Here is a 12,058-nt window from a genome sequence, read left to right as displayed (position 1 = left end):
GTTGAGAAAATGCAGAGTGTGCAAAGCTGTCATCAAGTCAAAAGGGTGGCTACTTTGAATAATCTCAACAAATATTTTAATGTGTTTAACACTTTTTTGGTTACTACATGATGTCATATGTGTTATTTCATAGTTTTGATGTCTTCACTATTATTCTATAATGTAGAAAATAGTTAAAATAAAGAAAAACCCTTGAATAAGTAGGTGTGTCCAAACTTTTGACTGGTACTGTATGTATGTGTGTGTGTAAAGTATGTGTGCTTGTGTATGTATGTGTCTTCACATATGTCTGTGCATGCCTGCGTTGTGTGAACGTGCTGCACACCCACCACGCTGATATTGAAGGCGTAGAGCAGGTCAAAGGGCAGGGCGGCGATCAGGTCAACAAACAGCCAGGAGGTGGCGTAGTGTACAAAGATAGAGCGGGCTTCATAAACCACCTGACCCGTTGTACTCACATAGGTGGTGCGGAAGTTAAGTGCAATGTCTGTCACAGAAAACACATGGTGAGATAGAATAGGACAAAGGGGACATTTGATTGGACCAGCCAACACATAGAACACCAATAAATACCCAATAAAACCACAACAGAGGACACACAGACAGCAGTTAAAAAGGATCGCTCAATCATCATTCAACCCAGCAAGCAACATTTGGCATGGGACGTCATAATGACGTTGTTCCTGTTCATAAATCGGTTGTAGAGATGTCAGATTACAACCAGGTTAAGACATTTATTTTCATCTCAACATCAATATGTCTGGGAAAGACGTAGAATTATGGCTGTTATCTTGTCAGATAAATGAGATTACAACCATTAGAAAACCAGTGGAGGCTGCTGAGGGGAGGACGGCTCATAATAATGGCTGGAACAGAGTTAATGGAATGGTATCAAACATATCAAAGACGTGGTTTCTATGTAGTTGATACCATTCCACTGACTCCATTCCAGCCATTATTATGAGCCGTTCTCCCCTCAGCAGCCTCCACTGTTGAAAACCTACTTTACTGTTTTTTAAAGGGACTAGGGTTGCAAAATTCTGGTAACTCCCAAAATTCACAGCTTTCCAGAAATCCCGGCTGGAAGATTCCTGGACAGGGAAAGGAATAAGCAGGAAATCCGGAATCCTTCAACCAGGACTACTGGAAGATCTGGGAATTTTGGGAAATTTTACTGAATTTTGCAACCCTAAACAGGACATCAAAAAGAATGTAAACAATCAGTATACAATTTAACCATGATGTGACATTGCAACCAGTTGTGCCTGCTGGGTAACAGAGGAAGCCTTTTGGTATTTATCTTAGTTATTATAACCATAATCCCTCACAGTTAACAGTCTTTAAACAAGAGGTGGAAATGTAATCAGTCTGTTTAATCAAATACAGAAGTGCTCATTGATCTCCTCAAACGATTGGCTGGGTGTTAAATAGATGAGGAAGTGCCTGGGATGTGGATTAATATTGGCTGTTATGATGATCGCAACGTGAATGATGCAATTGTTTATTAAATCAACGGGTGTGTGACCGACTGAGGGGATGAACCCATGTCTCCAGGGCCACGTTAGCTTCCAGGCGTTAGCTCTGGGAGCTAACGGAAGTCTTCAGGCTAATCATTGCTCCGTTACAGGTGGGGTAACATTCTGGGGTGTGGGAGGGGTAACATTCTGGGGTGTGGGAGGGGGTGGGGTAACATTCTGGGGTGGGGTAGGGGAGGGGTAACATTCTGGGGTGTGGGTGGGGTAACATTCTGGGGTGGGGTGGGTGGGGGGGAACATTCTGGGGTGTGGGTGGGGTAACATTCTGGGGTGTGGGTGGGGTAACATTCTGGGGTGTGGGTGGGGTAACATTCTGGGGTGGGGTGGGTGGGGGGGAACATTCTGGGATGGGGTGGGGTAACATTCTGGGGTGTGGGTGGGGTAACATTCTGGGGTGTGGGTGGGGTAACATTCTGGGGTGGGGTGGGTGGGGGGGAACATTCTGGGATGGGGTGGGGTAACATTCTGGGGTGTGGGTGGGGTAACATTCTGGGGTGTGGGTGGGGTAACATTCTGGGGTGGGGTGGGTGGGGGGGAACATTCTGGGATGGGGTGGGGTAACATTCTGGGGTGTGGGTGGGGTAACATTCTGGGGTGTGGGTGGGGTAACATTCTGGGGTGGGGTGGGTGGGGGGGAACATTCTGGGATGGGGTGGGGTAACATTCTGGGGTGTGGGTGGGGTAACATTCTGGGGTGTGGGTGGGGTAACATTCTGGGGTGGGGTGGGTGGGGGGGAACATTCTGGGATGGGGTGGGGTAACATTCTGGGGTGGGGGTGAGAGGGGTTTTTCACTCTTACCAATAATGAACAGAATCTCCACCAAGATGTCGCTGTAACTGGGGGGGTTGCGAGCCCCGGAGCCGCCCCCCTCGTCCCGCCCCTCCACCACGGTGAAGCAAACATTATAGGGCACGGTGATGGCCACATAGAAAGTGGCCAGGAGGATCAGCCAATCCCAGCCCGCCTTGAAGGTCCCGTAGTGTAGCAGGATGAAGCGAGACTTTGGGGTGGCAGCCACCTTGTACTCAGGGATAGGGTTGGTGGTCGCCCCAAACATACTCTGGAGAAAGAAATGACACATCTTAACAACATGAAGGCAAACACCAAGACATTATCATAGAGGTAAATAAAAATGATATACTGAATGAATAAAGTCCATGTGGGATTTTGAGACAGATACAAAAAGAACCGGTATAGGATGGAAGGATCTGGAGAAGACTGCCAAGAACAGAAAGAACCGATAAGGGATGGAAGGATCCGGAGAAGACGGCCCAGAACAAAAATAACCGGGATAGGATGGAAGGAGCTGGAGAAGACTGCCCAGAACAAAAATAACCGGTATAGGATGGAAGGATCTGGAGAAGACGGCCCAGAACAGAAAGAACCGGTATAGGATGGAAGGATCTGGAGAAGACGGCCCAGAACAAAAAGAACCGTTATAGGATGGAAGGATCTGGAGAAGACTGCCATGAACAGAAAGAACCGGTATAGGATGGAAGGATCTGGAGAAGACGGCCCAGAACAAAAAGAACCGGTATAGGATGGAAGGATCTGGAGAAGACGGCCCAGAACAGAGTGAGATGGAAAGAAGCCCTGATGACCTCGGCTCCCAACGGAGGGATGGGCCTATGTAATTAAGTAGGTCCATAACTGATAAAGGGTTTATCCTTATGAACAAGCCTGATCCCAGAGCCATTGATGCTGTCTTGTGCAATACAGCACAAACAGATCGTGAACCACGGCTACTAACAAAAGGGTTATTATGATCCCCATTCTAGCTCCAAGACGATGGCAGTTTGGAAAAAAACGAAAAAGTCAATTGTGCTGATTTACTGGCATATTGAACCATATGGGGCGCCGTAGTTTAAAAACTCTGTGGGTAGTGCTAAAAACAATGACGTCATTGTCTGAATTCCTACATCTTTATGCACCTTCGCTATTGAAATGTTGAGGAAGTGATTAGCCATAGGAGTGTTGGTTTGATGTTTATAGGTGCTTATATGGGCTGTATTGGAGAATATAGGTGTGTTGATAGGTTGAGATATGGGCTGTATTGGACAATATAAGAGTGTTGATAGGATGAGATATGGGCTGTATTGGAGAATATAAGAGTGTTGATAGGATGCGATATGGGCTGTATTGGACAATATAAGAGTGTTGATAGGTTGAGATATGGGCTGTATTGGAGAATATAAGAGTGTTGATAGGTTGAGATATGGGCTGTATTGGACAATATAAGAGTGTTGATAGGATGAGATTGTCACGACTTCCTCCGAGGTTGGTCCCTCTAGTTGTTCGGGCGACTCTCGGCGGTCAACATCACCGGTCTTCTAGCCATCGCCGATCCACCTTTCATTTTCCATTTGTTTTGTCTTGTCTTCCCACACACCTGGTTTCAATTCCATCAATTACATGTTGTGTATTTAACCCTCTGTTCCCCCATGTCCTTGTCCGGTATTGTTTTTTGTAAGTGCTTGTGCACGTTATGTCTGGTGTACGTCAGGTTTTCTACCCATTTATTGATTGTTCTGTTTTCTGGTGGGTTTTTATTATTAAACTGCGTCGTTGGAAACACAGTTTTTGCTCTCCTGCGTCTGATTTCTCTGCCGCCAGTACGCACCCCTTACAGAATACCGGACCAAACTTATGGAGTCAGCAGGAGCAGGTACCCCGGGTATAGGGGTGGACGACTACGTCCGGGAGCACACAGCAATGCTCCACCATCTTGGCACCGCCATGGACCGCGTTGTCCAGACAATGGACCGCTGGGAGAGACAGGGAGTTCTCCCAGCGCCTCCACCAGCACAGCTGGGGTCTCCACTAAGCGCCCCTCCTTCTCCTGGTCCCAGTGGGATTTGTCTCTCCCTTCCCCAGGAATACAATGGGACGGCTGCGAACTGCCAGGGGTTCCTCTTGCAGCTGGACTTGTACCTGGCAACCATCCACTTGGCTCTTTCGGGCCGGGAGAGGGTGTTCGCCCTCGTCTCGTGCCTTACCGGGAAAGCCCTGGAGTGGGCCAACGCCGTGTGGATAGAGGGAGATGCGGCGTTGGACCAGTTTGAGGAGTTCACCCGCCGCTTCCGGGCTGTCTTCGACCACCCGCCAGAGGGTAGAGCAGCGGGTGAACGCCTATTCCATCTGAGGCAGGGGACGAGGAGCGCCCAGGAGTTTGCCCTGGAGTTTCGGACCCTGGCTGCCGGCGCGGGATGGAACGACAGGGCCCTGATCGACCATTATCGCTGCAGTCTGCGCGAGGATGTCCGTCAGGAGTTGGCCTGCAGAGACACCACCCTCACGTTCGACCAGCTGGTGGACCTGTCCATCCGGCTGGATAACCTGCTGGCTGCCCGCGGACGTTCAGATCGGGGTCTGTTAGTTCCATCCCCTCGCACCCCCTCTCCGATACCCATGGAGCTGGGAGGGGCAGTGCACAGGGAGACCGGAGGGGGTTCCAGCTCGTGCACCATCTGTGGCCGCAGAGGTCACACTGCCAGTCGGTGCCAGGTTGGTTCCTCTGGGTATCAAGGCAGCAGGCAGGGCGCACTGGCGTCACCCCAGGTGAGCCGGCACCATTCTCACCCAGAGCCCCCTGTCGCACATATGTTTGTGTATGTCACTTTTTCTGAGTTTTCCCCACATTCCCAGCATAAGGCACTCGTCGATTCCGGCGCGGTTGGGAATTTTATATATAGATTGTTCGCCCTTAGTTTAGGGATCCCCATTGTTCCCGTGGCTGTGCCTTTCCCCGTTCACGCCTTAGATAGTCGACCATTAGGGTCAGGGTTGATCAGGGAGGCCACCGCTCCTCTGGCCATGGTGACGCAGGGGGGGTCACAAGGAGAGAATTAGTCTCTTCCTGATTGACTCTCCTGCGTTTCCCGTGGTGCTAGGCCTACCCTGGTTAGCTTGTCATAACCCCACTGTTTCTTGGCCACAGAGGGCTCCCACGGGGTGGTCGCGACAGTGCTCAGGGAGGTGTTTAGGGGTTTCCGTCGGTGCTACTACGGTGGAAAGTCCAGACCAGGTCTCCACCGTGCACATTCCCCCTGAATATGACGATTTGGCTCTCGCCTTCTCCAAAAAGAAGGCGACTCAATTACCACCCCATCGACGGGGCGATTGCGCGATAAATCTCCTGGTAAATCTCGACGGTCGACGTCACCGGTCTTCTAGCCATCGCCGATCCACCTTTCATTTTCCATTTGTTTTGTCTTGTCTTCCCACACACCTGGTTTCAATTCCATCAATTACATGTTGTGTATTTAACCCTCTGTTCCCCCCATGTCCTTGTCCGGTACTGTTTTTTGTAAGTGCTTGTGCACGTTATGTCTGGTGTACGTCCGGTTTTCTACCCATTTATTGATTGTTCTGTTTTCCGGTGGGTTTTTATTATTAAACTGCACCGTTGGAAACACAGTTTTTGCTCTCCTGCATCTGACTTCTCTGCCGCCAGTACGCACCCCTTACAGAATATCAGCTGTATTGGACAATATCAGAGTGTTGATAGGATGAGATATGGGCTGTATTGGAGAATATAAGCGTGATGATAGGATGAGATATGGGATGTATTGGACAATATAAGAGTGATGATAGGATGAGATATGGGCTGTATTGGACAATATAAGAGTGATGATAGGATGAGATATGGGCTGTATTGGAGAATATAAGAGTGTTGATAGGATGACGTGAGATGTATTGGGCAAACATGTTGCTAACTGGGTGATATGGGGCGTGTCGTGCAACGCAGAGCTCTAACAGAACCCCCATAATGCATCACTCTTTACAGTCCTATAATGTAATATATAATTTCAGTAGCTAACTGCAAAGATTTTTTCTGTTAATGTCCATCCATGTGTTACAGTGTACTCACGTTGTTGATCTTGAGCTTGCTCTTGTCCTGTTTCTGCAAGTGGCCAGACAACTGGTAGAGTACGGCCCGGCTACGCCGGCGGTTGTTGTCAAAGCCTGGTGGACGGGTGATCTTGTGCACCTCCAGACCTGTCTCCTCGTCTGGGGACAGTCAGGCCAAGGGGTGGGGGTGGAGGGAGACAAGATCCTTTTGATGTACTGTAACTAGTTTATTCATTGTTCATCAGGTTGTTCATCAGGTAATCAGTCATCCCCCTCCCTCCCTCCCTCCCTCACCAGTTTCTGAGTCTTGTCCATGGTCCCCCTGGTTCTGCTGGTCCTTCTTGGTCTCTGTGATGTCCTTGTGGGAGACCAGGAACAGCACCACCTCTCCCTTCTCATTCTTGATGGGCACTATGTCCAGCAGACACCAGAACTGGTCTCCTGAGATACAGACAGACACACAGACAACCACAGGTCAGAGATAAGGAAAACATATAGGCTCTGTCTCAATGGCCTTGATCATCTGTCCTCTCCTTCATCTGCAATTATCTGAAAGAACTGACCAAGTGAAAACTAGACTAAAGATTATGATGAAGGGGAAGAGATGCATTTGAGAAAGAGCCATAGAAACCACTTGAGGGACCTGTGGAGGAAGCCTTACCAGACCACTGACTAATCTCTGTCAACTAGAACCAAGATGGTTCCCTTCCTTACCCCCCTTCTTGTACAGGATGCACTCAGTCTTAAATTCCTGCCGCTCGTCCAGAGCCTTTTGGATCTGAGTGGTTAGGCTCTCGCTGGTGTCCGAGCCGTACAGGAAGTGACACCTGCAGCTCTTTTGCATCAGCTCACCGCGGGCGAAGCCGGTCAGCTCGCAAAAGCCGTCCGAGCAGTAGACGATGGGGTAGAGTGACTGCACCTGGGCGTTACCCAGGACAAAGTTACTGTCTGAGAGAGAGAGAGAGAGAGAGAGAGAGAGAGAGAGAGAGAGAGAGAGAGAGAGAGAGAGAGAGAGAGAGAGCGACGGGACGAGTTTCAAATGCTATTTGGGATAAAGATCATCAAAGAGACCTCCTTTGTACTTTGCATAAAAGTTGAATGATATTTTTCTCTGGATTACTTGCAAGACTTTGACTGAGTCTTTGTGATGGTAAGGGCGATGAGGGTGTGTTTCTGCCCCAAGCCAGGTCTCTGGCTGAGTATGACAGGGGGAACGAAAGAGCAAACCTAACAAATCACATAGCTTGGCTTAAATTAAGGGCATCAGGGGCCAAAGGCAACAAACAGAACTGTGTTAATTCATGCATGAATGAAGTCAAGACATCAATTACATATAAATGCAGTTTCTGTTTGAGTCAAGGGTGGTAGGGGGATTTGAGTGGCTCTGCCTTGCGCTTGATGGAGATACGCCCTCTTGAATATTTCTATGGGTAATTTAGTTGTTTGATTAGAAGGCTTTATGGGCTCTACAGGAGAACAATTCACTCTGCAGGAGATGATTGAGTCCTTTACAGAAATAGGATCTGTAGGACTGGGGTACTTACTGTGAAGAATGTGTATAATGGAGGGAGGGAGGGAGGGAGGGAGGGAGGGAGGGAGGGAGGGAGGGAGGGAGGGAGGGAGGGAGGGAAATGGCCAAAAATGTAATGCTTTTAATCCCTGATGGGGATAAAAACAATGACTACCCCACCTCAGCTACAATGACAAGAGGTGAGCCTGGTAATATCTAAAGTTGCTGCACAGCTGTGGTTCCCATCTCATCTCATCCATACTCAATGACTACCCCACCTCAGTAACCATGACAACAGGTGATCCTAGACATGTCCATACTCAATGAGATGGACAGGGTGCTACAAGATAATCTGCTATAATCCATTCCTATCTCTGCACATGAATGGATTATCACAGATTATTTCTGTGGTATCCATCTCATTTACCTTGGACTTGAACACCAACACCTAGAGATCTGTCAATCCAGGAGCCACCAACAGTAAGGTATCACAGGAAGAGAGGAGAGGAAGAGACTGTGCTGTGCTTATAGACAGCCATTCTGATTTGATGTCAACGGAAGAGATCATTATGCTTGATATTACAATGCTGCATCATCCAGGAGTTGGAAGCATGAGAGCGAGAGAGGGAGATGACATAAAGAATATATAGAGGTCCTGGATGGCAGGGAGCTCGGCCCCAGGGATGTACTGGGCTGTCCACACCACCCACTGTAGCACTTTGCGGCTGAGGGCGGTGGATTTGCCATACCAAGCGGTGATGCAGCCAGTCAAGATGCTCTTGAAGGTGCAGCTGTAGAACTTTTTGAGGATCTGAGAGCCCATGCCAAATCTTTTCATCCTCCTGAGGAGGATGAGGAGCTGTCGTGCCCTCTTCACGACTGTGCGGGTGTGAGTGGACCATGTTACGTTCTTAGTGATGTGTACGCCAAGGAACTTGAAGCTCTCGACCCGCTCCAGGCTTTGTCAATGTGGATGGGGGTGTGCTCTCCCCTCTTTCTCTTGTAGTCTACGATCAGCTCCTTGGTCTTACAGATGTTGAGGGACAGATTGTTGTCCTAGGACCACACTGACAGGTCTCTGAGTCTCTCTGTCTTACTCTCTCACACTCACTCTCTCCCTCTCTTATTCTGTTGTATCTCTTTAAGACAAACACAAACACACACACAGCCTCCCGGCTGCACATGAACATCGAAAAACGTCTAAATATGTGAATTAAGGAGAGCCCTGTCCTAGATAAACATCAACGCATCAGAACACCTCAGGTCCTTGAGACACGTTCTTATAATATAATGCTACATAAGGGTTGCATATTCTTATTTAATTTTTTTTACAATAAAATGTGATTGAAAACATTTCCTAGACTTTACGCGCATAGCGTTTTGTGGGTATGCGCGTCACCTGGCTAAAAAGGCGCACGTGGAGTGGTTACTTACGGGTCCCATCAAAACGGTTTGCAATTGTGTCTAGGAAGGTGTTCTGTGGCGCCAGGCGACCCCTCGTCGCTGGCGTCCTAGACCGTTGAGACCCTCTCCGGTCTCTGCGATTCGAGGCATCGGTCTCCGCTGCGACGAAACCGGGCAAAAATCTGGAAGCCCCGGGCGCGCCTCCGAGCCCCTGTAGGAGCGCGCCGATACGAGATCCTCGGGGCTCCACTTTTAGACCGTGGGGTTGACCACTCAAATGGTCGAAAACAAAGAGAAGAAGGAAAGTAAAATCCGATTGTTGTGGGTGGTTGCCAGAAGATGAATGGTAGGCAATGCTTTGACAACATTTGTGAACTGGAACACACGAGGAATGTTAACGGCTGCAACGTGCGCATCGCAGTGTAAGTGCTGCTGCGCTCTGCTGCGCTCTGCTACGCTCTGCTGCGCTCTGCTGCGCTCTGCTGCGCTCTGCTCCTCAATGTTACATACCTAGCCTAGGGAGGCTTTTTTCTCTCTCTCTCTCTCTCTCTCTCTCTCTCTCTCTCTCTCTCTCTCTCTCTCTCTCTCTCTCTCTCTCTCTCGCTCTCTCTCTCTCTCTCTCTCTCTTGTCCTGTCCTCTCATATCATGTCCTCTTTCTCAGGTATGAGGATAAGACCAATGGGTAGTGCAGTTCTCCATCAAAACATATGTGACTTTGGAGAAAGTCGATTCACTTTTCTTTCCAGAGCAAATTACAGTCAATCCATATACAATCATATACAATGAAAGGCTTTGAAGGCTTATCCGATTGTTTTTCCACGAGCATAAATCATTTCCAGACAACTGAATGTTCACAGCGTGTGATGTCTGCATTTCGTCATCTTATTATTTATTAGATGGAGTGGAGCGCCCTCTAGTGACTGTTGTTTGAAAGACCATAGGTCTCGATAGCACTTTATCAAGCACTGGCTCTATTTACATCTACATAGAGTCCAGATCGAGTCCATGTGCTGTGTATTTCCTGATAGAATGAATTGTTCCAAACGCCTGTATAAAGCGGAAGGGTTCAATATCCCGCTTCATGTATGGCTCTCAAAAAGGTTCTATAAAGAACTGCAAAGAACCCTTATTGTTGTTGCAGTGTACTATATTTGTTACACTTTACTTATATCAGATCATGCTAGTGAATAGTAGCATGTTTAAAATGTATATTTTGTAGATCATTTGCTATAAAATAAATCTAAGACTGTGTCTGTCTAACTGTCTGTCTGTGTCTGTCTAACTGTCTGTCTGTCTGCTACTGGAGGTGTCGACAACTGATGGGGAATAAGGAGAACGGTAAGCCTGCCATCTAGTGGTGAAGATAAACTATACATCAATTATTCAACTGGCGGCAGAATAAAACTGTAAATGGACAGCATAGTCAAATGACTCAACTCATTTTACCTCAATTCCTCGCATTCCAGCTCCCCGCCTCCTGCTTGAGCGTATAGGGGGAGGGGTTCCCTCCCTCCAGACCTTCTCCGATGCGTTTTGAGAAGGGTGCGAGGAGAGAGGACACAAAACGCGAGGGAATATTCATTGAGGAGGTGACTCAGTGATTCACAGTTTGATGAAACGAGCTGTATAAAACCTGATAGACAACGAATTCAACTAACACTAGTTAACACACTAACACTAGTCTTTCTTCATACAAAAGTGAAGTGCACTAACAGATATGATTCAACAGAACAAGTGTTTAAAGTTGATTAGTTGAATATGATGAATTCTAACTGGGTTGGAACAAGAGGAGCAGCTGACTACAGGGCCGCCTCTGGGAGCAGTTCTTTCTGATCATTCTAAATAGCCAACAACTGACAGTTTTGGACTGGTAGATTATTGACCAGTGTGCTGCGTGTGCACCGTAATACCACACAGTGGAGCTGTTTGTTCATAGTCAGATCCATAGCCGTCACAGGGCATTGACAGCGGAAACTAGACGTGATAAGATAAGGTCTGTTGTGGAAGTCTGCCCCGCATCAAGAAATGGAAACACAGACGATTTAAAAAGCAAGAGAAAGGACTACATGAGACAATACGTGACAATATGTGTATATATGTAACTATTACAGTATTTAGTTATGCAAAATACAATGTAACTGCAAACTGGCCCTCTGAAATATGTCTGTGTGTTAATTGACTTACTAGTAGATAACTTATACTCTTTCAACATATGAACAGATGTGTTACACTGATACAATAAACATCCAGCACATCCTTACAAATCCCAAGGAGTGTGTGGTTGGCTTGTATTGTCTGTTACTCATGTGTGTGTGGTTGGCTTGTATTGTCTGTTACTCATGTGTGTGTGGTTGGCTTGTATTGTCTGTTACTCATGTGTGTGTGGTTGGCTTGTATTGTCTGTTACTCATGTGTGTGTGGTTGGCTTGTATTGTCTGTTACTCATGTGTGTGTGTTTGGTTGGCTTGTATTGTCTGTTACTCGTGTGTGTGGTTGGCTTGTATTGTCTGTTACTCATGTGTGTGTGGTTGGCTTGTATTGTCTGTTACTCAGGTGTGTGTGGTTGGCTTGTATTGTCTGTTACTCGTGTGTGTGACTGTGTGTGTGCGTGTGCGTGTGCATGTGTGTGTGTATGCGGTTGGCTTGCATTGTCTTGTAACTCGTGTGTGTATGACTGTGTGTGTGTGTGTTTATGGTTTGCTTGCATTGTCTTGTAACTCATGCATGTGTGTGTGTGTGTGTGTGTGTGTGTGTG

At 47.7% G+C, this 12,058-nt stretch overlaps 1 protein-coding gene across 1 annotated transcript in view; it reads right to left on the bottom strand.

Annotated features, from left to right (window-relative positions):
* LOC106593457 (voltage-gated delayed rectifier potassium channel KCNH8) overlaps positions 1–9,454 on the bottom strand; it is a 67,845-nt gene extending 58,391 nt beyond the window's left edge. Inside the window, exons 1-6 of the mRNA XM_082963302.1 lie at positions 9,333–9,454; positions 7,103–7,336; positions 6,683–6,829; positions 6,408–6,547; positions 2,336–2,597; positions 330–487 (exon numbers count right to left, since the gene is read on the bottom strand). Of these exons, the coding sequence (XP_082819428.1) occupies positions 330–487; positions 2,336–2,597; positions 6,408–6,547; positions 6,683–6,829; positions 7,103–7,232 (837 nt within the window). The 5' untranslated portion in view covers positions 7,233–7,336; positions 9,333–9,454. The remainder of the gene's footprint in view (positions 1–329; positions 488–2,335; positions 2,598–6,407; positions 6,548–6,682; positions 6,830–7,102; positions 7,337–9,332) is intronic.
* Between the last annotated feature and the right edge of the window lie 2,604 nt (positions 9,455–12,058).

The sequence above is a fragment of the Salmo salar genome, chromosome 17, assembly GCF_965601325.2.
Source record: "Salmo salar chromosome 17, fSalSal1, whole genome shotgun sequence".
Classification (NCBI taxonomy): Eukaryota; Metazoa; Chordata; class Actinopteri; order Salmoniformes; family Salmonidae; genus Salmo; species Salmo salar.
The sequence above is the reverse complement of the archived record's forward strand: the minus strand, read 5'-3'. Positions and strand labels throughout refer to the sequence as shown.